At 51.9% G+C, this 24,219-nt stretch overlaps 1 protein-coding gene across 3 annotated transcripts in view; it reads left to right on the plus strand.

Moving 5' to 3' along the window:
- Nucleotides 1-888: 888 nt before the first annotated feature.
- The window catches only part of FAM174B (family with sequence similarity 174 member B), a 40,659-nt gene continuing 17,328 nt past the window's right edge, over nucleotides 889-24,219 (plus strand). Inside the window, exons 1-2 of one of the 3 annotated variants that reach the window (XM_055555580.1) lie at nucleotides 889-1,433; nucleotides 23,617-23,748. In XM_055555580.1, the coding sequence (XP_055411555.1) occupies nucleotides 1,087-1,433; nucleotides 23,617-23,748 (479 nt within the window). In that variant the 5' untranslated portion in view covers nucleotides 889-1,086. The remainder of the gene's footprint in view (nucleotides 1,434-23,616; nucleotides 23,749-24,219) is intronic. The other 2 variants (XR_008705238.1, XM_055555581.1) reach the window with 2 other exon arrangements.

Consider the following 24,219-nt stretch of genomic DNA (forward strand, 5'->3'; position numbering starts at 1 on the left):
GCTAAGTCGCTTCAGTCGTGTCCGACTCTGTGCGACCCCATAGACGGCAGCCCACCAGGCTCCCCCGTCCCTGGGATTCTCCAGGCAAGAACACTGGAGTGGGTTGCCATTTCCTTCTCCAGTGTATGAAAGTGAAAAGTGAAAGTGAAGTCGCTCAGTCATGTCCGACTCTTCGCAACCCCATGGACTGCAGGAAGACTACTCTACAGCAAAGGTACAAAGGCAGGAATGCACACTGGGCTTCCCTGGTGGCTCAGATGGTAAAGAGTCCACCTGCAATGCGGAAGAACTGGGTTGGATCCCTGGGTTGAGAAGATAATCCTCTGGAGGAGATCCTCTGGCAACCCACTCCAGTATTCTTGCCTGGAGAAACCCATGGACAGAGGAGCCTGGTGGGCAACAGTCCATAGGGTCCCAAAGAATCAGACACGACTGACGCTACTTAGCACGCAGCACAATCCAGTTCAGAAGCAGAGGTGCAAAATGTCTGAAATAGCGAAGCCATGAGATAAGAAACTCATAGGGAAAAAGAAGTCAATTGGGGAGACGCTGAACTATACATATACACAGTGCACAGGGCATTCGGCCGCACACTTCATTCACTTCGGAGGCTTAGGTTTCCGCATCTGTAGAATGGAGTCTTTGATTCTCTGTCTGGCACAACCTGAGTTGCTGGGAGCTAAATCAGCTCTTAAAGAAGGGTAACAGCAATACCTGTCTCCTAAGGGGGGTGATGATATCAAACAGATAAAATGTGTAACGTGCAGCACAGCTCCTGGCGACTGCTACTTCTCCCAGTGTGTCCCATGTCCCCGGGGGAACAGTGCAGCTCGCACCCGGCCTGGTGGCCTGCCCCGCCCACGTGGGGCCGCGGCCCGTCGAATGACTCGGTGCAACGTGTTGGTGGCTGCGGCGGCCGCGGCCGCGGGCGGCGCGGACTCTTCCGGGCGCCGCAGCTTCCTGCCAAGCACCGCGCAGCCGCCGGGCTCCGCCGCGGGAGGACCCGGGGCAGGCCTCGGCGCCGCTGCGGGACTCGGGGCTCCGCCGCGCGCGCCCAGCCCGGCCTCCGCGCCGCCGGCCCGCACCATGCGCGCCGCGCCGCCTCCCGCGCGGCTGCTGCCGCTGCTGCTCCTGCTCGCGCTCCTGGACGCGCCCGCCGCCCGCGCCAGCAGAGCCCAGTCCGCCGCCCCTCCGCAGCCCGGAGCCGAGCGCCAGCCGCGGCCGCCGCCCGGCCCAGGGCCCGGGAACGCCACCGGCACCGGGTCCGTGGAGGCGGCGGGCGGCGGCGGCGGCGGCTCCAACAGCAGCGGCGACGCCTTGGTGACCCGCATCTCCAGCCTGCTCCGCGACCTGCCCACCCTGAAGGCGGCCGTGATCGTGGCGTGCGCCTTCACCGCCTTCCTCATCGCCTGCCTGCTGCTGCGAGTCTTCAGGTGGGTCCGCCGCCCCTTTGCAGCTCCGCGGGCCAGCCCGCCCCGCCGCCCCGCCGCCCCGCCGCCCCGCTGCCCCGCTGTCACCGCGCGCCCTCGGCATCCGCGCGCACATCAGACGCTCCGGCCCAGGTGCCTGGTTGCATTTGTGCTACCCCGGGACTCCCGGCCCTGCCCCGCAGGCTTTTTCCCTCTTGCACACCAGAATTTTCTCCTGTTTGAACGATAAATATATCCATATGTATATGTATAGATATGTGATCAGCCACTCAGTCGTGTCCTACTCTTTGCGACCCCATGGTCTGTAGCCCACCAGGCTCCTCTGTCCATGGAGTTCTCCAGGCAAGAAGACTGGAGTGGTTGGCCATGCCCTCCTCCAGGGGATCTTCCCGACCCAGGGATTGAACCCGTGGCTCTTATGTCTCCCGCATCGGCAGGTGGATTCTTTACCACTAGCGCCACCAGGGAAGCCCGTAATACATGCATATGTATACGTAAAATTATACGTATATAAAATATTGAATTCCTTTTAACTTTTCACTAATGCTTAACAGTAACAATAGCGCTTCAAATTCTGACAGCCTTACGCAGATTTTATTTTTATACCCATTTCACAGATGAAAAATTTTCCGGAGAGGCAAGGTGGCTTATCCAAGTAAACTCAATGGTGGAAGTAGGATTATAATCCAGGTCCACCTTACCCATCTTGCTGCCCCACCCTCTGTTTCCTTTGAGGGTCCCTGAGGTGCCACCTGCTTTTTTTCTTTTCATTGGTTCTGCTACCAAAAGAAGCAGTGTCTATTGGGTGGGCTGATTCCAGGATACCTGTTGGAGGCCCACTTTTTTGAGCCAGAGAGTTGGAGCTGGGCTCCAGGATGTTTGGCGGCCCTTGGTGACATCAGTAACTTTCTGCCTACCTCTGTGCCTGAAAGAGCTATTGCAGTGAAGATTCGCAGGGATGTGAGAGATCTTAGAGAGGCTGTTGTGGGTTTCTCAAGTTCAGGGAGAAAGTGGGATATTAGGAAGACTGTCTGGAGTAGGGAGCTGGAGAGGGCTACAGGCAATGCAGGGAGGGCTGCGTTTCCCCCCATGGCTGGGAAATTCTAGTTTTGCAGGAAATGAACCAAATGTATCCTGTTACTCAGGCGGGCCTCCCGGAAATCTGGGCGTCTGCGTGTCAGTTTGTCACGGCCTGTTCCCTCCCCTTCTGAGTTTACACAGAGTGCTTGGGTGTTTGATCAGCTGTTGGAGGTTTGGGGCCAGGGGTTTGCGAGCATTTTCAGAGCAGGAGCAGAAACCAGATCTGCAAAGGCAGGTCTGGGAGCTCTCCCTTGAGGTTTGCTGCTGGTTGCTGTGTGACTTGGAGGCAAGGTGTTTCTTTGTGGGTCCACGGGATTAAATATGCCTGTGGTCCTGAAAAAATGGAGAAGGGAGCGCTGTGGACCCACATTCCCCTCCCCCATCCCCTCTCCTCCCCTCTCCTGGCTCCAGCCACATTGTTCCTCTCTGTGCTGATCCCCTGATCCCCTCTGCACCCCATCGTCCCCCTGCCCTCCTTCCTCTGCTTGCAAAGTTCAGTGGCTCCCTGTAGCCACTACCTGGGTGTGGCATTCGGGCGCCTTGAAATTAGCCCCGGAGCACCTTGAGGCCATCCGCCCATCCTCTGGACTGCCTGTCGCTTCTCTCCTTACATTCCTGGCTGCCAGCTTGTGGATTTTCCGCTCCTGGGCCTGTCCCTGCCGCACACTTGCCGTGACTGCACGCGGCCACCAGGGCCCGGCTCCCACGTCCCTTCCTCTGGGTCGTTTTCCTGCACATAGGGGCCAGGAGCTCACTTCCCTTTCTGGCCACCCCCAGCCCCAACCTTGTTCATCCTCCAGATGGCCCTTCTCACGTCAGGCTGATGGCTCCCCCGCTCAGCAGACGGTCCTGGAGGGTGGGCACGTCCCGTTCTGTGCCCAGGCACGGCCTGGCCATCATCAGATGCGGCCGTCATCCTTTACGGCCTTCCCAATCACTCGGTTACATTGAACATGGATGCCCCAGAGCAGCTCTGAGCCTGGGGGTTTGAAACATTTTGCTCAAAATAGGCCGCCCAGCCCACAAGGCGGTGTACTTTTTCAGAAGGTATTTGAACTATTTTGCCAGTCTGCTCCTTATTACCCAGGAGAGGGGGGAGAACACTCAGCAGCCTGTGGCCAGATGTGAGGGTGTGCGTCTGAGCTGGAGAGGACGGGCCCTTGCTGGCCAGTGAGCCGACTGTGGAGAGAGGGTCCGACTTCTCAGGAGAGGCCGTTATGGCCTTCTTGCAGGGTCGAGTTTCCAGCGGGGACAGCTGGCACCCCGGATCTGATGTGCAGGGGAACTTTATAGCATCGGACAGCTGGGAAAGGCCTTGATGGTAGACAGTCCGGCCCCACGTGCTCCTTGGCAGAGAGGAAAATTGCATCTCGGTGACAGTGTTAGTCTCTCAGTTGTGTCTGACTCTTTGCGGCCCCATGGGCTGTAGCCCATGATGCTCCTCTGTCCATGAGGATTCTCTAGGCAAGAATACTGGAGTGGGCTGCCATGCCCTCCTCCAGGGGATCTTCCCGACCCAGGGATTGAACCTGGATCTTTTGCATTGTAGGCGGATTCTTTACTGTCTGAACCACCAGGGAAGCCCGGGGAGTGTGTGCTAAGTTATACAGTAGATTCTAGAACATTACAAGCCCAGGGTATATACTGTGACCTTTCCATGGGCCCCTGCAGGCTGCTTTCATCAGGCTTTTTGAAGGCCTGTTGCCCTGGGTGGACATCCTCCTAGCTCCTTTGCCTGCAGTGAACGCGTCCTGGCCATTCTGCCCCCAGTCTCCCTGCATCGTCTCACCTGGGCCACAACCCCCACCCCAGGGCGCACCCCCCCCCCCCCACTGAACCTGCCGGTGCTTCCGGCTCACTTTGCTCTGTCTCTAGAGTCACGCAGTGTCCTTCAGGCTGGTGTCCCCACAGCCAGCCTTGTCTCCACTCCATGCGTCCTCCTTCTTTGTTCTCACCCTTCTGCCCTCCCATCCCCGCAGGCACGGGCTCCTTAGTGTACCTACCAGCTGGCTTTTCGTACCTGGGGTCCCACTCCCTCTCAAGCCTCCATCTCAGCTCTGCCGGCTGCCCCAGCCCTGCTTTACGTCCAGGTGTCCTCCAGGGGCATCTTGTGGCCCTAGCTCCACATGTCACTCTGATCATCTGCATCAAGTCCCCTCCGCTGTCAAGACGTTGTGACCAGCTCACTGCTGTTTGACTGCCTGGGTGTCACCTCCTCTGAGAAGCCCCCTAGCCAGGGCCCCCCAGTGCTCCCAGAGCACACTTGAGATTTGAATTTTTTACTTGGGGTCAAGAGCGTCACTGGACGTCCCAGGTGGAGGGCTCTTAAGAGCAAGACTGGCCCGTACTCATTTGTGCCTCTCTAACGCCTCCTGGGGCTCCAAGCACAAGCTGGCATCTAATACGGATATTTTTAGCAAATGAATGGACCCCAGAGTATTTTGCCTGTTGGTACTTCCCAGAATGTCTCTGTGATGAGCTGTGTGGCTGGTGCAGGGAGCCTGTAAGGTAGGAGTTTGTCTGGATGGGGGCCACCATTTCCATGACGATGGATACGAAGAGGGGGAGAGTGTAGTACGTGTTATTGGTTATATAGAACCCTAGCCCATGTGTCTGTTTTCCCTGAAGGAGTCACTTTACCAGACAGCAGAAAGAATGTGCATCCAAGGAAACTGTTAAACTTAGAAGCAAAGAAAGGTATATACTTTTAATCAAGCAATTCCATTTCTAAGGTACACACATTTTTTTACTGCGATATATATTCTTTGCTTCAAATTTTATTACTTCAAAGAGGAAGCAAAGATGCGTGATCAATGAAGTTCAGAGCAGTTCTGTTTAATAGTGAAAATGTTTAAGTAAGCTTGGTATCTAACAGTTGATTATACAAATTATGGTAGTCTTTATAATGGAATACTGTGCAGCCGTGAAAAATGATGTTGGTCTAACACTATATACTGTTAAGTGGAACAGGTTACTAAAACTATGTGTAGTATGATCTCATCAAATAGATAAATTATATATATATATATGAATGTGCAAAGAAATTTTTTTGTGTACACATGTGACTGTGGGAGATACTTAAATTTTTTTTTTAATTAGGGGGTAATTGCTTTCCAATGTTGTGTTGGCTTCTGCTGTACGTCAGCATGAATCAGCCTTAGGCATACATGTGTCTCCTCCCTCTTGAACCTCCCTCCTACCCCCCACCCCACCCCAGCCCTCTACGTTGTCACAGAGCGCTGGGCTGAGCTCCTTGTGTTACACAGCAGTCTCCCACTGGCTGTCTTGTGTTGCACATGGTAATGTATATGTTTCAATGCTACTCTCTCAATTCGTCCCACACTCTCCTTCCCCTGATGCGTGCACACATCTGTTCTCTATGTCACCATGATTCTTTATCATTTATTTATTATGTACTTATTGTTTATGATGTATTTCTACATTGTCTGAATTTCCTTTCAGCGGACATTTATTCATTTTCTCTCTGTGCACTCAACTGTCTGCTGCCCCTTTAAATGTGTTCTCCTGAGGACCTGTGTAAGAGTGTGGGGTGGACCCCTTGCAGTGGGGCTTCTGGGTCCCAGGGGTGCTTTTACTTGGCTTCCTTGAGGATTTATCAGCTTACCCTCCCACCCTCAGTATCTGGGGCTCTCAGATCCTCCCATCATATCTGACACTTAGTATTATCTGACTTTCTAATGTTTAAAAAAAATTGATTTTTTTCCTGGTAGTGAGGACTTTTGGGGTCTGCTATCTTAGCCAGACCTCTTAGCTGCTCTCTTTTCTCATCTGTCCTTTCCCGGGTATGACTCGGTATCTCTCTGCTTGTTTTTGCAGATCTCCACTTCTTCCTGAGGTTGAGCCGCCGTCTCTTCCCATACATATTCTTTTTATAATTAAATTTATTTCCCATACATATTAATCAATCTGATGTCCCATCTACAGAATCATTTACAGCTTTTTCATGTATTGGAATCATTATGGAAAACTATTTTAAGACTGGAGACAAACTTGGAGGAGGGAAAGGCAGTTTTAGTGCCCGTTGGTGAGGGTATCTTCGTATGTGTATGTGTGTATGTGTGTGTGTGTGTGTGTGTGTGTGTGTGTGTGTGTGTGTGCAGTTCTGCCTGGCTCGCAGTAGGGCCAGCCTTCCTGGGTCTGTTACTGGTTACATGGTTATGAGAGCTGGAAGGAAATCAACAAAGAAGCTGTGTTTAGGAAGTAGAAAACTCCTCTGGGTTTGGATGTTAGGAAGCATCTCATGGGGTTGCATGGACTTGGGGATAATGCGTGTAAAGCCCAGTAGCTGCTGATCAGAACCATTTGCCCTCCCCCGCCCCATGCTCTCTGAGATCAGGCTCTACCCTCTGAGAGCCAGGGGGAATCTGACTTTACTCTCTGGTGTCTTATGAACGAGGTGGAGACAAGTCACAGAGTGCCACCTGAAACCATGACTCTCCTTTCCTCATCCTGGGAAGCTCCCGGCTCTCTTGCCAGGCCAGGTTTCTCCCAGATCTCTGTTGGCTGCCTGCCCACACCCTTATTTCAAAAGCTCTGTAAAATCATCTTATCTGAAAGGAGGGTTTGTTTTGGTGCTTCCTGGGGGATGAGGAGGAAGACAAATTCTAGGTGATCTGATATTACCCAGCTGTCGCACTTGGATCAATGGCAAAGATACACGCCATCAGAGCCTGAAGACGCTGGAACCACGGGAGCTTAGTTAATTACTAAGCCAGGTCTTTGAAAAGGAGCCAGAACATTTCCTGCTTCTCCTGGGATCCCCACATCTCCCATTGTTTGTCCAGAGAATGAAAGTTATTTAAGAGAAAATATAGAAGCTTAATACTTTCAAGATTTGGGGGCAAGTATTCTGAAATGTTTTTAGTTATTGCTCATTAGTGTATAAATATTATTTTAATAAGTTGGAGTTTTGGGCAGGGCCTTGGTTACAAAGTTAAACCCCTTTTTATGACTTTGGGTTTGTGGTGCTTGTGTAGCACCAGGAGGTCATTTTTTAAAAAAAATTATTGAACTATGATTGTCAATGTTGTGTTTAATTACTGCTGTGCAGCAAAATGACTCAGTTATACACATAGATATTCTTTATCCTACTCTTTTCCATATGGTTTATCATAGGCTATTGAAAATAGTTCCCTGTGCTGTACCTTGTTTATCAGGAGGTCCTTTTTAATTGCTTGGTTAAAGCTTTGAATTAAGGGAAGAGTGATAGCTGTGAAACATATCTATCTTAGTTTTTCTTTGCAGAGTAATTTCCTTTTTTGCTTGTTTTCCAGTTCTGTGGAGATAACACAGACATACCACACTGTGTAAGTTTCCATGGACAGCATAATGACTTGATTATGTACATTATGAAATGATGACCACAATAAACATAGTTAACATCCATCATCTCTGATAGATCCCCCAAAAGGAAAAGAGATAGTTTTCTTTTTCCTGGTGATGAGGAATTCTGTGGTCTTAGCAACTTGCCTGTCTATCACACAGCAGTGTTAGCTATAGTCATGGTACTCGCTCCATCCCCAGGACTTACTGGTCTTGCCATGGTACCCGTTCCATCCCCAGGACTTACTGGTCTTGCTGGAAGTTTGTACTTTCATCCAGTTCCCATGGGTGTTTAATTTTATACACCACAGTGAAGGAAGTGTTAAATAAATCTAACCCAGCAAAAATCCAGATTAAAAGCAGAGAAGGGAGGGAGCATGCCCTTGATTGAGATCTCCACCAAGTTAAAAAAGGGACTGTCATCCAGAGTGAGGTAAGTTCGAAAGAGAAAAACAAATGTAGTATAGTAATGCATATATGTGGAATCTGAAAAAAATTGGCAAAGACAATCTTATTTACAGAGCAGAAATAGAGACACAGATGAAGAGAACGAAGAGAATGAATGTATGGACACCAAAGAGGGGAAAGGGAGGTGGGGGGAATCGGGAGATTGGGGCTGGCATATATACACTATTGATGTTCTGTATAATAGCCTCTGTTTTACACATGGTATAAACGTCCTTGATGCTGGGAAAGACTGAGGGCAGAAGGGGAAGAGGGCCATCAGAGGATGGGATGGCTGGATGGCATCCCCGAAAGAATCGACATGAACTTGGGCAAACTGCGGGAGGTGCTGAGGCACCGTCATCATCTGGAGTGCTGTGGTCCCTGGGCCCCAAAGAGCCAGACGCGGCTGGGCGACTGACAACAGCAACAGCAGAATGGAACAGAGTGCCGATGAGAGTCTGCTGTGCAGTGCAGACAGTGCCGAGAAGAGAGTGCCGGTCAGAGCCTGCTGTGCAGTGCAGACAGTGCCGAGAAGAGAGTGCCGGTCAGAGCCTGCTGTGCAGTGCAGACAGTGCCGAGAAGAGAGCGCCGGTGAGAGCCTGCTGTGCAGTGCAGACAGTGCCAAGAGGAGATCGCCGATGAGAGCCCGCTGTGCAGTGCAGAGAGTGCCGAGATCACTCATGAGAGCCTGATGTGCAGTGCAGACAGTGCCGAGAGGAGATCGCCGATGAGAGCCCGCTGTGCAGTGCAGAGAGTGCTGAGAAGAGAGCACTGATGAGAGCCTGCTGTGCAGTGCAGACAGTGCCGAGATCACTCATGAGAGCCTGATGTGCAGTGCAGACAGTGCTGAGAGGAGAGCGCCAATCAGAGCCTGCTGTGCAGTGTGGACAGTGCTGAGACGAGAGCACCGGTGAGAGCCTGCTGTGCAGTGCAGACAGTGCCGAGAAGAGAGCGCCAGTGAGAGCCTGCTGTGCAGTGCAGACAGTGCTGAGACGAGACCACCAGTGAGAGCCTGCTGTGCAGTGCAGACAGTGCTGAGAAGAGAGCACTGATGAGAGCCTGCTGTGCAGTGCAGACAGTGCTGAGACGAGAGCACTGGTGAGAGCCTGCTGTGCAGTGCAGACAGTGCCGAGAGGAGATCGCTGATCAGAGCCTGCTGTGCAGTGCAGACAGTGCTGAGAAGAGATTGCTGATGAGAGCCCGCTGTGAAGTGCAGACAGTGCCGAGAAGAGAGCGCTGACGAGAGCCCGCTGTGCAGCGTACACAGTGCTGAGATCACTGACGAGAGCCCGCTGTGCAGTGCAGACAGTGCTGAGAAGTGTGCTTACTGCTCTGTGGTGACCTGAATGAGAAGAGATTAGAGAAAGAGGGGGTACAGGTGTGCACATGACTGGCTTGCTGTGCTGTGCAGTAGAAACTAACACAGCACTGGAAAGCTCTGCATGTGGGAGGAATAGGGCTCTCAGAGTTTCTTTCCTGGGGTGGATTCTACCTGCCTTGGATCTTTGGCCCCAAATGAACAAATGTGTCTATAGACCAAAATATGTCTATTTTATCTCCCAAATTCAAATCATCTGGCAATTTCTGGGGACGTTTTTGGTTGTCATGACTTGGGGAGGGGGCATTTTGTGGCCAGAGATGCTGCTGGTGGGCATTCTCCAGTGCCCAGGACAGAGCCGCCCACCAGTGCCAGCCCCTGATGCCAATAGTGCAGGCGGGCACCTCCTGGCAGTCTCCGTCAGCAGGTGACCTAACTTTTCTGGGCTTCTGCTTCCCAGTGCTAATTAAAGTCCCTGCTGCTCAGGGCTGTTGGGGTATTTGCAGTGAGACTGGGTCTATCAAGTCCCTGGCTCTCCTTTGAGCAGCCAGGTGTCTCCTATTATATTGAAAAAATGATTTGGAAAGCAGACGTAACTTATGCCCAACCTTTCGGTCTTGCTTCTGCCAGTAAATGAGGATTCAGCCATATGGCCAGAATCATCAGACAGGTGCATCTGCTTCTGAGCCTTTCAGAAATGAAACTGGTGACTCTTTAGCCTGTGTGAGCTTCCCTGGACACTGAGGACCTCACATAGGGGTCTGTCCCCCCGTACTACTGAATTTCCCTGGGGAAGGAGTGCCTCATGACTGTCCTTATTAACAGGCCTGTGGGGCCCCAGGACCTGCCACTGAGTTCTTCTATCAAATTGGAAAGGGACGAAAATCCCTCTTTAATTTAAACCTGAGCCCTCCAGATTAGCTGGCTTTGCTCATAAGCTCTGATGTCCATGTACCCATTGAGTCTGGGGGCTTTGCCATCACAGGCTCTTCTTGAGGTATGGCGGGGCACAAGTAGGGGTGGGGTGGGGGTCTCCAGTGTCAATGTCTGCAGGAAATTCTGTAAGGAGAGTGTCTCAGGAGGGAAGCCCTCCAGGATTTAAGCAGAGAAGGTTTCATGGGTTGTGAGTGGAATTTTAGTTTTATGACTGATGTTTTGGTTCTATTTACAAAGGGAAATTCTGGAACCATGAATTGAGAATCATGTTGGCATGGTTTCACTTTTAAAGATCTGTATTTAATCTGAGGCGATCTGCCAGGAATCCAGATTTCATCCCCAGGGTGCAGGGAGAAGGCAGTCCCTTCTCATTGGCAGGTGTGGAGCAGAAGAGGGGCCGTGGAAGAGCCTGGACAGGGCTCCTCAGGCCTGGGAGGGCCTCGGGGCCTTGTAACCTCTTGGATGTGGGGCTTCTTTGCACTCAGAGCTCCACTAGTCTTGCTCCTTCTACCCATAGTACAGATGAGGAAACTGAGGCCCAGAAATGGGAAGGGTTTGTTAAGCTCACTCAGTGAGTTTGTTGGAAGAGGAAAGCTCTAGCCCAGGTGTGCTGATGCTCAGATGTGGTGTGCTTGGCTTTAGCCCGGTCTTTTGGTTCTCCCCGAAGCTCAGCTAAGGATCCAGCAGAGAGCACGGCTGAGTGGATGGAGAGATCCTTCCAGTGTGTTTAATGAGACTGACTGGAGAAGGAAATGGCAACCCACTCTTGCCTGGAGAATTCTGTGGACAGAGGTACAGTCCATGGGGTCTCAAAGAGTTGGACGACTGAGTGACTAACGCTTACACTTTCACTGGAAGATTAGAAGGTGCGGAAGAAACAGTCAAGGTGAGGAGTTTCCAGTTCAGTTTGGGAGATGGGATAATGCCTTTGTGTGATTTTCCTTGGCAGGTAAGAAACAGTCCAATTCTGTAGGGAGTCATGTGTCAAAAGCAGTACTTGATAAGTTGCAAAAGGACCTATCAAAGCCCCAGGGACTTTGATGGGGGATGCAGGGGTCAGGGAAAGGCATGTGGGGAGAAGGGAGGAGGATTAGGACTTGATGGGGTGGGAGGAGAGGCAGAGGGTCTTTTAGGACCAGCTGGCCGGGCAGGTTTTGGGGTGGACAGCGTTTGTGAACACGATCGCTTGGGAATCATGGTGACAGTAATAATAATAGCAGCTAATATTAAACCCTTACTGTGTACCAGGCTCCGTGTCACACATTTCACGTTGCCTCATTCCTCGGAGTGTACTGTCTGAATCCCGTTTAACAGATGAGTAGATCAAGGTGCAGGGTGATGGAGTGTCTTGCTCACAGCCGTGAGGCTGGTGAAGGACAGGAGTCTGATTTCTTTCTTTCTTTATGGATTTATTTATGGCTGTGCTGGGTCTTCATTGCAGTGTGTGGGCTCCTCACTGCTGTGGCTTCTCTTGTTGCCGAGCGTGGACGCTAGACCGTGCGGGCTTCAGTTGTTGCGGGGCACAGGCTTAGTTGCTCTGCGGCGTGTGGCATGTTTCCAGACCAGGGATGGAACCTGGGTCGCCTGTTTTGGAAGGCAGACGCTCAGTCCTTGGACCACCAGGGGGTCCCAGGGGTCTGATATCTGATGCAACATCCTCCCCACCTTGGTGAAGGGGTGGTCTGGCAGGGGAGAAGCCTCGGTGAGAAAGAGGGAGACAGAAATGCCCAGAAATGCCAGCCATGCAGCTGGATGTCTCGGCCTGGGGTGGAGAGGTTGGGAGTGCCCTTGAGAAGTGGCTGGCCCTGAGCGGGGCTTGTGATGGCAACGGCTGACCCACTGCGGCATGCTAGGGGCACAGGGGTGCTGAGAGGGTCACTTAAGACGTGTGTCGTGAGCACAGCGACCCCTGAATTTCTGGGCTGTGTTTGGGCCCCCTGGGTCCACCAGAGAGTCCCTCCTGGTCCTCATGCTGCCTGTGAACCAGTGGAGCTGCCCTGAGGGGCTTCCTCCCCCGCCTTTAGCCTCACTGCCCTCGCCTGGCACCTTCCATGTGGGCAGAGTGGACCCAACCCTTTGCAAACACACCTGGGAGCTGGAGGGAGGAGCAGGTCTTGGGACATTTGCTGTTACCGCATTTCACATGACTCCTCAAATAGGTCAGACCGGGTTATGCTTCTTTTTTCTGGGATGAACAAGAGGTGGATCTGTCCCTCAGGGACCGGGGGAAGGAAAGGGAAGGGGGTGGAGGAGTAACCCTGAGGTGTTATGAAGAAGAACCTCAAGGCCCGTTGTTGAGCTGGTTGGAGTTTGCTGGCCTGCGTTGCCTCTGGTCCTGTGTGAATGGAAGCCCCAGGAACACTGGGCCTTCGGGGCTCCAGGCGGGTTTTGGGCTCAGCTGAGGATGGTGTCAACTTTGTTAATCCCTCAGGGATGGTGCCAGGAAAGGAAAGGAACTGCTCAGCTGTACAGGTGACGACCAGCTCCTCTACATGGTGATGGAGCTGCTGCTGAGCAGATCCCAGACCTCAGCTGACCAAGCATATCAGTCCACCTCTCTGGGCCCATGATTTTAACTGTATTGTTCTTCACCACTCATATGTGGCACCCAGGTCCAGCTAAACCGTGGTCAGGAGACTTAAGTCAGAGGTTGCAGACCTATGGCCCACGGGTATGTTTTTGTGTTTTGTTTTGATCAGCACAACGTTTTTGATTTTTGTTAGAGTTGATTTGAAATGTTTTAGGCGTACAGAAAAGTGATTTAGTTATACATACACACACACACGCATATATATGTTCTTTTCCAGATTCTTTTCTGTTATAGATTATCACAAGGTACTAAGTCCCCTATATATGAACCAAGTTGCAAACTTTCTAAAATGCAAGCGTGCATTTGCATGTCCAGTCACATTGGGCGTGAGGGACACGGCAGCTTGGCCTCCGTCTCCTGTTGCCGACGACCCTTCAGCTCTGCCATCTCCCACCTCCTCTCCCTCCTCCATCAGGAACTCTTCTGGCCCGTTCACTCCGTGCCAGCCCCCGAGTGCCAGCTGTTGTACTGTACTGCTGTACTTTTCAAGGTCCTGCACTGTAAGATTAAAAATGTTTTCTTTATCTTTTGTGTTAGTTTTTGATGTATTATTTGTGTGAAGAGTATTATAAACCTATTGCAGTACAGGGCTATATAGCCGATTGTATTAGTCGGGTACTGAGGCTAACTTTGTTGGACTTATGAACAAATTGGACTTACGTGCTCTTGAAATGGAACCTGTTTATACGTAGGGGACTTACTATAGTGAATATAATTCCCTGTTGGTAACGGTTTGTTTTCTAAGTCTGTGAATTTATTTCTGTTTTGTAAATAAGCTAATCTGTGTCATTCTTTTAGATTCCACATAAACACACAGTGTTTTTAACAACTGAGATAATTGAGAACACTTCAAATTGGGACTTCATCTGCTTTTTTCAACAGATGGGAATATTTATGGAAACACACGGCCCCTATAACGAGGGAGAATAATGGTGTGCGGGGGTGGGGAGCTGGGCAGGCGCGATCCCATCTCATCTGGGTTTGCCGAGACCCAATCTTTGTGTCTACTTGCCTCCGAGGCGGAGGCTGGCTGCCGATGTCTGTTTACATTGCGCTGGCTGGCTTCACTGCTTTCCTGTGCCCTCGGGCTCCGGGGCATTGCGTCATTCGTCCTGGCTGGGTGCTGGCACTGGAGCAGAGAGCCCCGTGAGGTGGGGAGGGGAGGCCTCAGGTCAGGGGTCGGGCCTGACACCGATGCTCCTGTACCCGGAAGGCTCTGGAACACCTGCATTCTGGAGGGCTTGGCCGGAGCCCTGTTATCGCTGGGCTGACTGAGGCCCTGAAGCTCTCGCTGCTTTTGTCTCATGTGACCGAGAGCCTCAAGTTGCCTCTCTGGAGCGGAGCCAGGTGAGATTCAGATCACCCTGGGCCTGGGCTCGGTTTAAGCCGCTTTCAAAGAAAGGTGATGGGCAGAGCTTGGGGGCCGCGCCCCAGGCAGTAAGGGGAGGAGGCCAGTGATCGGGAATTGTCCCCCAGTCCCAGCCTTCCCTGGTGGCTCAGACGGTAAAGAGTCTACCTGCAGTGCGGGAGACCCAGGTTCGATCCCTGGGTCAGGAAGATCCCCTGGAGGAGGAAATGGCAACCCACACCAGTATTCTTGCCCGGGAAATCCCATGGATGGAGGAACCTGGCGGGCTACAGTCCCTGGGGCTGCAAAGAGTCAACATGACTGAGTAACTTCCCTTTTCACTTCCCCAGCCTTGGGTTTGCCACTGAGCCCAGGGTTGATGCCAGGCCGTTGCCCCTTCTTGGGATACAGGCACTGTTGTGGCTGTCTCTCCTACACCTGCTTCTTCCCACCCTGGTGGGGCTGGAAAGTGGGTTTGGGGTCATGTCCTTTCTCCAAGCTTGCATGGCTGTCTAGGGAAGGCTCAGTTATGTCACGTCCGGAGGGAGAAGATGTAGGGCAGAGGTCGGAGGTTGGGCACTTCCCTGGGGGCCCGGTGGTTGAGGGTCTGCCTGCCACTGTGGTCGACGCAGGTTCGATCCCTGGTCCGGTGACTAAAATCCCACGTGCACCTAAGCCCGCATGCCACGACCACTGAAGCCCACACGATTGCCCTGCGGCGGAGACCCAGCGCGGCCAAAAGCGTTACAAACAGGGAAGGCCTGTGTCCTCAGGGCCTCGGAAGCTTTGGCCCGGCACGGAGGCGGGCAGCTGACTCTCAGCAGCTGCTCGATTCGGCCTCTCCCTTACACATTCTGTTTCCATCTTCTTTATTAATTTTCCAAATGTCAAAGGTGGCGTGTTCCTTGGAACAAGTAGTGTGGTTTCAGCAGGAAGCCGGCCCTTGGGCCATAGAGCTGTTGACTTTCCTGGGCTTCACAGCGGGCACAGCTCGGGTGGAGGAGAGGCCAGAGATTCTGGGTTCGGGCCCTCATGTCAGCAGGTGAGCAGGAGGCGGCGGGCAGCCTCTGGGTAGGACGGGGCCGTGGTGGGGCGGGCTATGGGCCTCTCCAGGGAAAGGGTCTCCTGCCCCAGAGGCGGGCCTGACACACCCCTGGCCTGTTTACATCTTTACCTGAATTACTGCCTTTGAATTGTATTTACTTGTTTATGTGTTTTAAAAATAGCTCATATATTCACATGGCTTGAAATTCATGGGGAGCCAGCGTGCATAGTGAACAGTCTCCTTCCCAGCCCTGCCCCTGGGCCACCCAGCTTCCTTCTCCGGATGCTGTCAGTTTCTTGGGACTCTTTTGAGAGAGACTTTATAAATACAGAAATGAATGAATGTGGCAGACACGCATGCATACAGATATATCTATCTTTCCTGTTATTTTAAAAAAATATTTATTTATTTGGTTGGTCAGCTCTTAACTACGGCGCACAGCTCTTCCTTGCGTCGTGCAGGACACTCTGGCGGCGCAGGGATGCTCTAGTTGTGGCCCACGGGCTCCAGAGCGTGTGGGCTCCAGCAGCTGCAGAGCAGGCGCTTTAGTTGCCTCGAGGCGCGTGGGATCTTGGTTCCCCGACCAGGGATTGAACCTGCATCCCCTTCATTGCAAGGTGGATTCTCAACCACAGAACCACCAGGGAAGTCCCTGTCTTTCCCCTGTTTTTAATGACAGCTTCGTAAGTTGTCACATGCCTTTCAGTTCACTTATTTAAAGTGCCCAGATCGTGGTTTTGTAGTACATTCACAGAGTTGTGCGCCGTCACCTCGGTCAGTGGTAGAATATCGTTCCAGAAGGAAATGTGAGCTCACTCCATGCCTCCCTCCCACGGGTCTTCCCCCTGTCTCCCGCAGTCTTCCCCCACTGTGGTGAGATCTGCTCCTGGAACCCCAGCGGCGCTTGGCAGGTGGTCAACGTGGATACGAAATTCAGGTTCAAGGTGAGGACTTGGCCAGAGGCTCCCAGACAGAGGAGTTGGAAGGACTGAGGTGGAGTCAAGCCTCTGGACGCTCGGCCTGTGGATCTGATCACTGTGCCCCCAGACTGAACTCCTGACAGCAAAGGAGCCCACCCGGCCTTGCGTTGTTCTGTGTATCTTCGCAGGGGAGGCTGGGGTGAGCAGGCTCCTGTCCATGCGGGTCCTCTGGGCTCCCCTCGCGCCCCAGCCTCCAGGGCGCATGGGGAGACCAGCTTCTGAGCAGCTGTCCAGCGAGCCTTTGAGTAAACAAACCCTCTGGCTGTAGGATTACATTTCCGAGGAAAGGAATTGGGACTTCTCTGTCTTGTTAGAAATGTGTGTTCCGGCCCCAGTGGAAGGGTCCTTCATCTCTTCTAGAACTTCTCTAGTCTTGCTGAAGCACAGCATAGGCATTTGTTTAAAACCACCCTTCGCTGTCTCTCTGTGGAGGCCTCCTGGTTTAGTGGACCTGGTACCGGAAGAGCAAAACAACGGCCGCGGGGAGCCGTGCTGTGGAGCATGGGCCAGCCGCATCATTTCTCACTTCCCTCCCTTGTTCCCTGAGTCTCCCCCTTGTTGGGCAGCGGGTGCTGTGGCAGTTGTGGCAAGCTGCCCTCCTGCTGGTCTTCCCCATCCCCACGGCTGCCCCAGGTCCAGAGGAAGCAGGTCTGTAACTAGAGACACCAGGATAGGAACCCAAGTCTGACTCTGACGCAGGCCTCTGTCTAGAACCTGATGCTCCTCTCAAGCTGTGTCCCGGAGGCTGACCTACTGCCCCCGGGCACCCTCGGGGAGCTTCAGATTCCCTGTAGCCGCGTCCCCTTTGCCCTTTCCTCAGACCAGCATGCTGGTGAGCAGCCCCGTGGGAAGGGGCCGTTGGTCATCTTGGAAAACCAGTTGACCGGTAAGCCCTGAACGGAAACTTGGACAACATTGTCACCGAGACCCTTCATCTGTGTGGCTCTTTGCCTCTAGGACCAGAACAAGGGTCCTGCGGTTTCAAAGGGTTTGACGAAATGGGAGAATTCTACTCACACTGAAGGTTTGTTAGAATGTGGGAGAATCAGAAGTGGTGCCTGTCCTCACAGCTGTGCTTGCGCTCCTCTGAGACCCAGGGACGGTCAAACTCCTTGTGTGTGTGTGACCAGAAGCCCTGGCTGGACGGGCTTCGGTGACAACGAGGGTAGTTTCTTGGTGTCAAGGAGGGCTGGCGTCATAGGCGGTTTGGAGCAGGGTCTCTCCTTCCAGTCTGTCCTCTGCCGTGTTGGTTTATTTTCCATTCCTTTCTTTAAAAAAAAAACAAAACTTTTATTTGCATTTTTTTTTTTTGGTGGCATTTATTCCTGGGCTGTTAAGTTTTTATTTTTTGAGTTTCTTCCAGGGTATCTTTTTTCTCCCGTACGACCTCCTCTTCTGGTTTAGGGACAGTCTCTTCTTTTTTCAGTGTGGATCCTCTCCGTGTGGCAGGGAGAGCTTGGGTTGATCCGACCCTGAGCTCTGTAAGTCCTGCTCTGCGTCTTGGGGGCTTGGTTTGCCTGGGCCTGCTCCATGATCAGAGAATCTACATCTAAACCTGTAAATTCAGCACCACTCTCTGCATTTCTGAGCTTGGGCTGCCAAAATTCAGCACTCTTTTTGGACGGTGCACGCCTGCCAACTCTAGCAATGTAACGCTGGAATGACACGCATTGCGGCTTTAAAGTGACGCCCATCGCATTCATGGTGGTTTTCCAGATATGCATACCCTTCATGGCCCGGGCAGTTTCACAGGTGTTCTTAAAGTGAACGTGAAGATTTGAACCTCTTGGTTTGTATGATTTTGTGCGGTTTTTGGGTCAGGTGAATGGTGAACCATTTTTAGAGGTCACCTCAGAGACTGCTTACCGGAAAAGGATATTTTCCGTCTCTAGAAGGTGGCGAGGTGGCTCTCACCTGGGTGATTCCCTGCCTTCTTTGCTGCCTGACCAGCAAAGGTCACTGGCTCCGATTAGTCACATACTCCCCACAACCTCCCAGTCACGGCTTTAGGGTGGCAATACACTGATTTTGACTCAGACTTAAGTCCCAGGTCCACTCCTGGAACTGAGGGTATGGCCAGTGGTCAGGCCTCCTCTTCCCCTAGGGTCCATGGGGCAGGGGGATTCACAAAGGATACAGATGCCCAAAGGAGGGAGGAGATGGAGGCTGGCCTGTCCCAAACCAACTCGTGTCCAGAGGGAGTTACTATTAGAAGGCATTTATTATGAGCAGTCAGCCCCGATCCCTTTGAAATAGGAATGTGTGAGCTGTGTTAAGCAACAAGTTCCAGAAAAATGTATACCAAGGGCAGAGAGTTCCCTGATGTTAAAGTTAAGTGGAGGCGGACTCTAGTGGAGTGTGGCGTGAGCTTGCAGAAAGAGTGAGCGGAGAACTGGAGCCTTCCTCTTGGCTGGCATGAGGTGGTTCAAGGTGACCCTCCAGGGAGGTTTGTGCTGGGGCAGCCCTCGGTCCTCGGCCGTGGGGACGTTGACCTCTCTGAGCCTTGGTTTCCTCGTCTGTAACACAGAGATAACAGTGCTGCCTTACGTGTGTGCGAGGTCCCTTCAGTTGTGTCCAACTCTGTGTGACCCTATGGACTGTAGCCCACCAGGCTCCTCTGTCCTTGGGATTCTCCAGGCAAGAATACTGGGATGGGTTGCTGTGCCCTCCTCTAGAGAATCCTCCCAATCCAGGGACTGAACCTGTGTCTCTTGTGTCTAACCTGCTTTGGCAGACGGGTTCTTTACCACTAGCATCACATGGGAAGCCCATTGCCTTATAGGATCATTTATGTCTTGCATGCAATCTTAATGTTAATTGGTTAGCTGGCGCTCAGGAGGAGCTCAACTCTTAGGGAAAAGATGAGTTAGACCAGAGGTCCCCAACCCTAACTGGCTTGTGCCAGTTGGAAAAGATGAATTTTTGGGAAAAGATGAGTTATTGGGAAAGATGAGTTAGACCAGAGGTCCCCAACCCTAACTGGGGTTCCTGTTAGGAGCCTGGTTGCACAGCAAGAGGTGAGCAGTGGGTGAAATCAAAACTACTTTGCCCCTCCCCACTTCCATGGAAAAATTGTTTTCCATGAAGCTGGTCCCTGGTGCCAAAAAGGTTGGGGATGGCTGTGTTAGAGCATTCTGAAGAGACAGCAGGCCTCGGCGCAGTTTTATGCACTCTCAGTGAGTCTGTTTTCCCCTTGTCTCACATCTCCCTCCCTGAGGCAGGATGACTGCGTTCTCTGACTCCAGTCCAGCGAGGCTCAAGAGTCAGAGCCTTTGCAGGAAATGCTGACTGACCCTGTTCATGCACTTCCTTGCTTCTGACTCCCACACGGTAAAGAAAGAGCTCACCTTTCAATCTGAGAGACACACGAGCCACCCCACCCCTGCCCCATCCTGGCCCACTCCAGTTGTATGCCATGGTTTCCCTCCAGTGCTGCCCTACCAGCTTCACAGCTTCTGCCACAGATGAAGCTGAGCCTCTTTCAACCTCTCCCAAATCCTGGTTTCCCCTTAGTAACAGACCCAGTAGCAAAACAGCAGAAATTACCCCTCTTTTGTGAAGGGTGTTGTGTCTCAGAGATTTGTTGGAAATGCAGTGTCTTTATTGTTTCAGAACTGGTGCTTGATGTATGCATGAGGGTTCCTGCAGAGGGTTGTTAGATGTGGTTCTCCAGAGAAATGGAACCAAGAGTGTGTGTGTTGTGTATATGTGTGTGTGTGTGTACACATACAGGCCAGAAGTCCAAGACGAGCTAAGATTTCAATTCTGAAGGCAGGAAAAAAAAAAAAAAATGGTGTCTCAGTCCCCAGGCAGAGGAATTCTCTCTTCCTTGTGTGAGGTCAGTCCTTCTTATCTATTCAGGCCTTTGACTCATTGGGTGAGGCCCACCTGCACTGGGGAGGGCAATATGCTTTGCTCAGTCTACCGATTCCAGGGTTAATCTCAACCAGAATCGCTCTCACGGACACATCCAGAAATAGTGCTTAAACAAATGTTGGGGTACCCTGTGGCCCAGTCAGGTCAATGCATAAAATTAACTGTCACACCTTTGGTGTAATCTTGAGGTTTAAAATTATCTTCTCAGGTGACCTGGTTTGGAATGCCTAGTGTTAAAGCAAGTAGGCCATGGTGTTCTAGAGGCTGGGTTGTGTTCCAGCTTCTCCCATGGGTAAGTGTTCAAGGGTCTTATTTTAAGCTCAGTAGGTTAATTTTCTCATCACAAGACTTTGTATAAGCAGTCAGGAGAAGGAAAGTGATTCTGTGGGTGGTGGGGATTCATTCCCGTGAAGCAGGGCTGAAGTCAAAGCCCCCAGAATCTTCTCCCAGGGTCAGCGGTCAGTCCTGCTCCAGAATGAGTGACTACATGAGGCTTCAGGTTCCAGCTACAGCCTGAGGTTTACAGTCCAGATTTTGCATTCTATAAGCCTCACCTACCAACAGCGGTCACTGTAAGCCTCATGATGTTTGAAAAATGGTGACCAACAGTGGTGACTTCATCCAGAAATCATCTGGGTGCTAGTCTCTTTGGGCATCTATAGGAGCCTTCTTGAGCCCTCAGGTCCACAGGCCATCTCCTGTTCTAGTGTTCCAGATGCTCGTGCAGGTGTGTGCCCAGTGGGCAGCCCTGGCACTGGGCACAGCTAACAGAAGGGCAAGTCCTTTGCAAAGTCAGGTGTTCCTCTGAACAGCTGTGACCCATCAGGGCGGAGATAGGAGACTTCCTGAGAAAGGTGTGGTGTGTGGGTCAGCATACTTTTGGGGCTTGACCCTAGTCTAGAGGGCTCGGGGGTGGATGGTTTTCCTTGTGGCTTTGTCGTGGGTTGCCTGTGGCGTATGGAGCCATTTCTGGGCTTAAATGTCTCCATCTAATGTTGGAGATTAAATTGGTCAGGGTTTGTAAGTCCTCTGAGGCAGAACAAAAGATCTATTTTATTCCATTGCCAGGAGGTGGAGGGAAAACAAGAATCTTGATGGTGAGAATCTGGACTGGTGGGGTTTATCACCTTAGCGTTTAAGCTCCCGCACAAACCTGCTTCCTAAATACTGCTGTCCTGTGGCCCCGGGGAGGCCACTGGCTGTGCCCCTCTTAACACCTGGCTTGGCGTTTGCATCTTGCTGCATTGTGCTTGAAATGCATGTGGTGTGTCTCACACACGCACACACACACACACACACACAGTGCTTGTGATGGAAGCAGAATGGCAGATTGCTTTGTAATGAGGCTAGGGGGTTGTCAGGCTGTATACCTGATGCCCCAAAGTCTCTACACAGAGAACCGCGGGCAGCAAATACTATAGGCTATGTAGGTTGCTTTATGTCAAAGGTGTAGATAAATATATATATTTTCTATGTAAATAATCCTTTCACAAATCATGTTTTTGATGAATACTAGGCAAGAAAAGAGCTTCCCTGGGCTTCCCTGGTGGCTCAGACAGTGAAGAATCTGCCTGCAATGCTGGAGACCCTGGTTTGATCTCTGGGTTGGGAAGATCCCCTGGAGGAGGGCAGGGCAACCCACTCCAGTCTTCTTGTCTGGAAAATTTCATGGACAGAGGAGCCTGGTGGGCTATAGTCCATGGGGTTGCAAAGAGCTGGACACAATTGAGAGACTAACGCTTTCTTTCTTCAAGAAAAGAGCAAGTTGCTGTTCCTAAGAAATTCTTACTTGAAGGTGAACTTCTGTTTTCACTATTTTGCAAACTTCTTGAGGTGTTTTGTGTGCTGGGGACAAAGAGACCCCACATGTGTCTTTGACATGGTCTCTGTGCAGGTACAGCTTACGGCCTGTAGGAAGCATGTTTAGAGAATATGATTCTTCAGCGCCGTATTTGTGATTTGGGGGTGGTGGTGGTTTGACTGGTTTCTCACAGACAGTTTCAAATATTTTTTTTCAGAAGAGGGACATCAGAGGATACAAGGCATTTGGGAAAAAGTTCAAAATAGTGGAGAAATAAACGCATAGAGCATCAGTAGTCGTAAAACAATATTGTTCCTTGTGGCATCATAAACTCTCAGCGTGGCCTGATCAATGATGCATGCTTCATAGAGAAGGTCTGACACTGGAGACCGAAAGGCTTGCTCAGCAGTTTCCTGGGGGCCCCTAGTGACCGTCCACCATCCCAGAGGTAAAAGCCTAAGGGTTACTGCTCCCGATGGTCGTAAATCCTTGTGATGGAAACAATACTCATTTGTCCAAGTCTTTGTCATATGAGAGAGGCCGTAGCCCGTTTAAGTCCTTTTTGTTGATTCTTTTTTTAAAAAATTTATTTATTTGGCTGTGCTGGGTCTTAGTTGTGGCACACAGGATGTTTCAGCTGAGGCATGTGGGCTCTAGTTTCCTTGCCAGGGATTGAGCCCCGTCTCCCTGCACTGGGAGTGCAGAGTTTTGGTCGCTGGACCACGAGGGAGGTCCCTCTCTGTTGATTCTTTCACCAGCAGCCCTTTTTGCTGAGAGCCTGCTGCCTGGGCTGATTGAATGCCTCGTCTCACTTCATCCTCCCTGGCCTGTGAGGTACAGATCCTGTCCTCAGCCCATTTTCTTCATGAGTACGTTGAGGCCCCGGGAGATTGACCAACTTGCCTGTGATCACGCAGGTAGAAAGTGGCCCAGACTGGGTTCTGATTCACCAGGCCAGCCTGTGGGGCAGCGCACACGGTGGTGCCAGGCTGTGACGCCTGTGCTTGGAGCAGTGACCTGCCGCCACAGCAGGGCTGAGATAAGGGTGAGGGGCCGGGGGATGAGGGGACAAGGTATCTCAGGCCTGGCCCAGGGCGTGGCTGAGCTCCATCCACGGTGAACATTCTGATCTTTGGCTCGTCGTGGGTTTTCTTTGCCTTACTTTGCCTTTTGAAAATCTTGCGTCTGGGTGTTATGGATCCTGATCCCTGGGCTTTATAGCACTCAGGGCACATCTTTGCTTTGTGGGTGAGGACCAACAAGGGATGCTGAGGTCAGGATCCCGCCCGAGGTCCCATGGCTAGAAGTGAAGGAGCTGGATGGGGTTTTGCCAGATCTCCTGGGAGCTGGGCTGGGGGTGGCAGTGTGGCTGACTTCAGTGGGCATCGCCCCGGTCTCAGGCATGTGCTTCCCCTTGTCCAGGTCTGGGAAGAGGCTGAAGAAGACCCGCAAGTATGACATCATCACCACTCCTGCTGAGCGAGTGGAAATGGCCCCGCTGAACGAAGAGGATGATGAGGACGAGGACTCCACAGTATTTGACATCAAATACAGGTACTGGGGGGCTTCCCTGGAGGCTTGGTGGTGAAAGAATCCACCTGCCAAGCAAGAGATGCAAGTTCGATCCCTGGGTTGGGAAGATCCCCTGGAGAGGGAAATGGCAACCCACTCCAGTATTCTTGCCTGGGAAATCCCACGGGCAGAGGAGCCTGGCGGGCTACAGTCCACAGGGTCGCAAAGAGGCGGACACGACTGAGAGACTAAACGACAACAGAGGCTGGGTGGGGACAGCGGCTTCCTCCTGAGCTCACAGACTCAGGAAGGTGGGGTGGTCCACCTTTGAAGACACTGAGTGGCCAGGAGTATAATCTTGTTTTTTGGCTGTCTTTGACTTTGGGGCATTCTGCTTATGTGGGGAGAAGCGCTCTGATCCCTTCTGGGAATGCACAGCACCCAGGAAGCCAGCAGGGAAATGGGTATTCTCAGCTCTTTCCATATGTTAATAAGGTGAAAGTGAAAGTGTTA

The sequence above is a fragment of the Bubalus kerabau genome, chromosome 19, assembly GCF_029407905.1.
Source record: "Bubalus kerabau isolate K-KA32 ecotype Philippines breed swamp buffalo chromosome 19, PCC_UOA_SB_1v2, whole genome shotgun sequence".
Classification (NCBI taxonomy): Eukaryota; Metazoa; Chordata; class Mammalia; order Artiodactyla; family Bovidae; genus Bubalus; species Bubalus kerabau.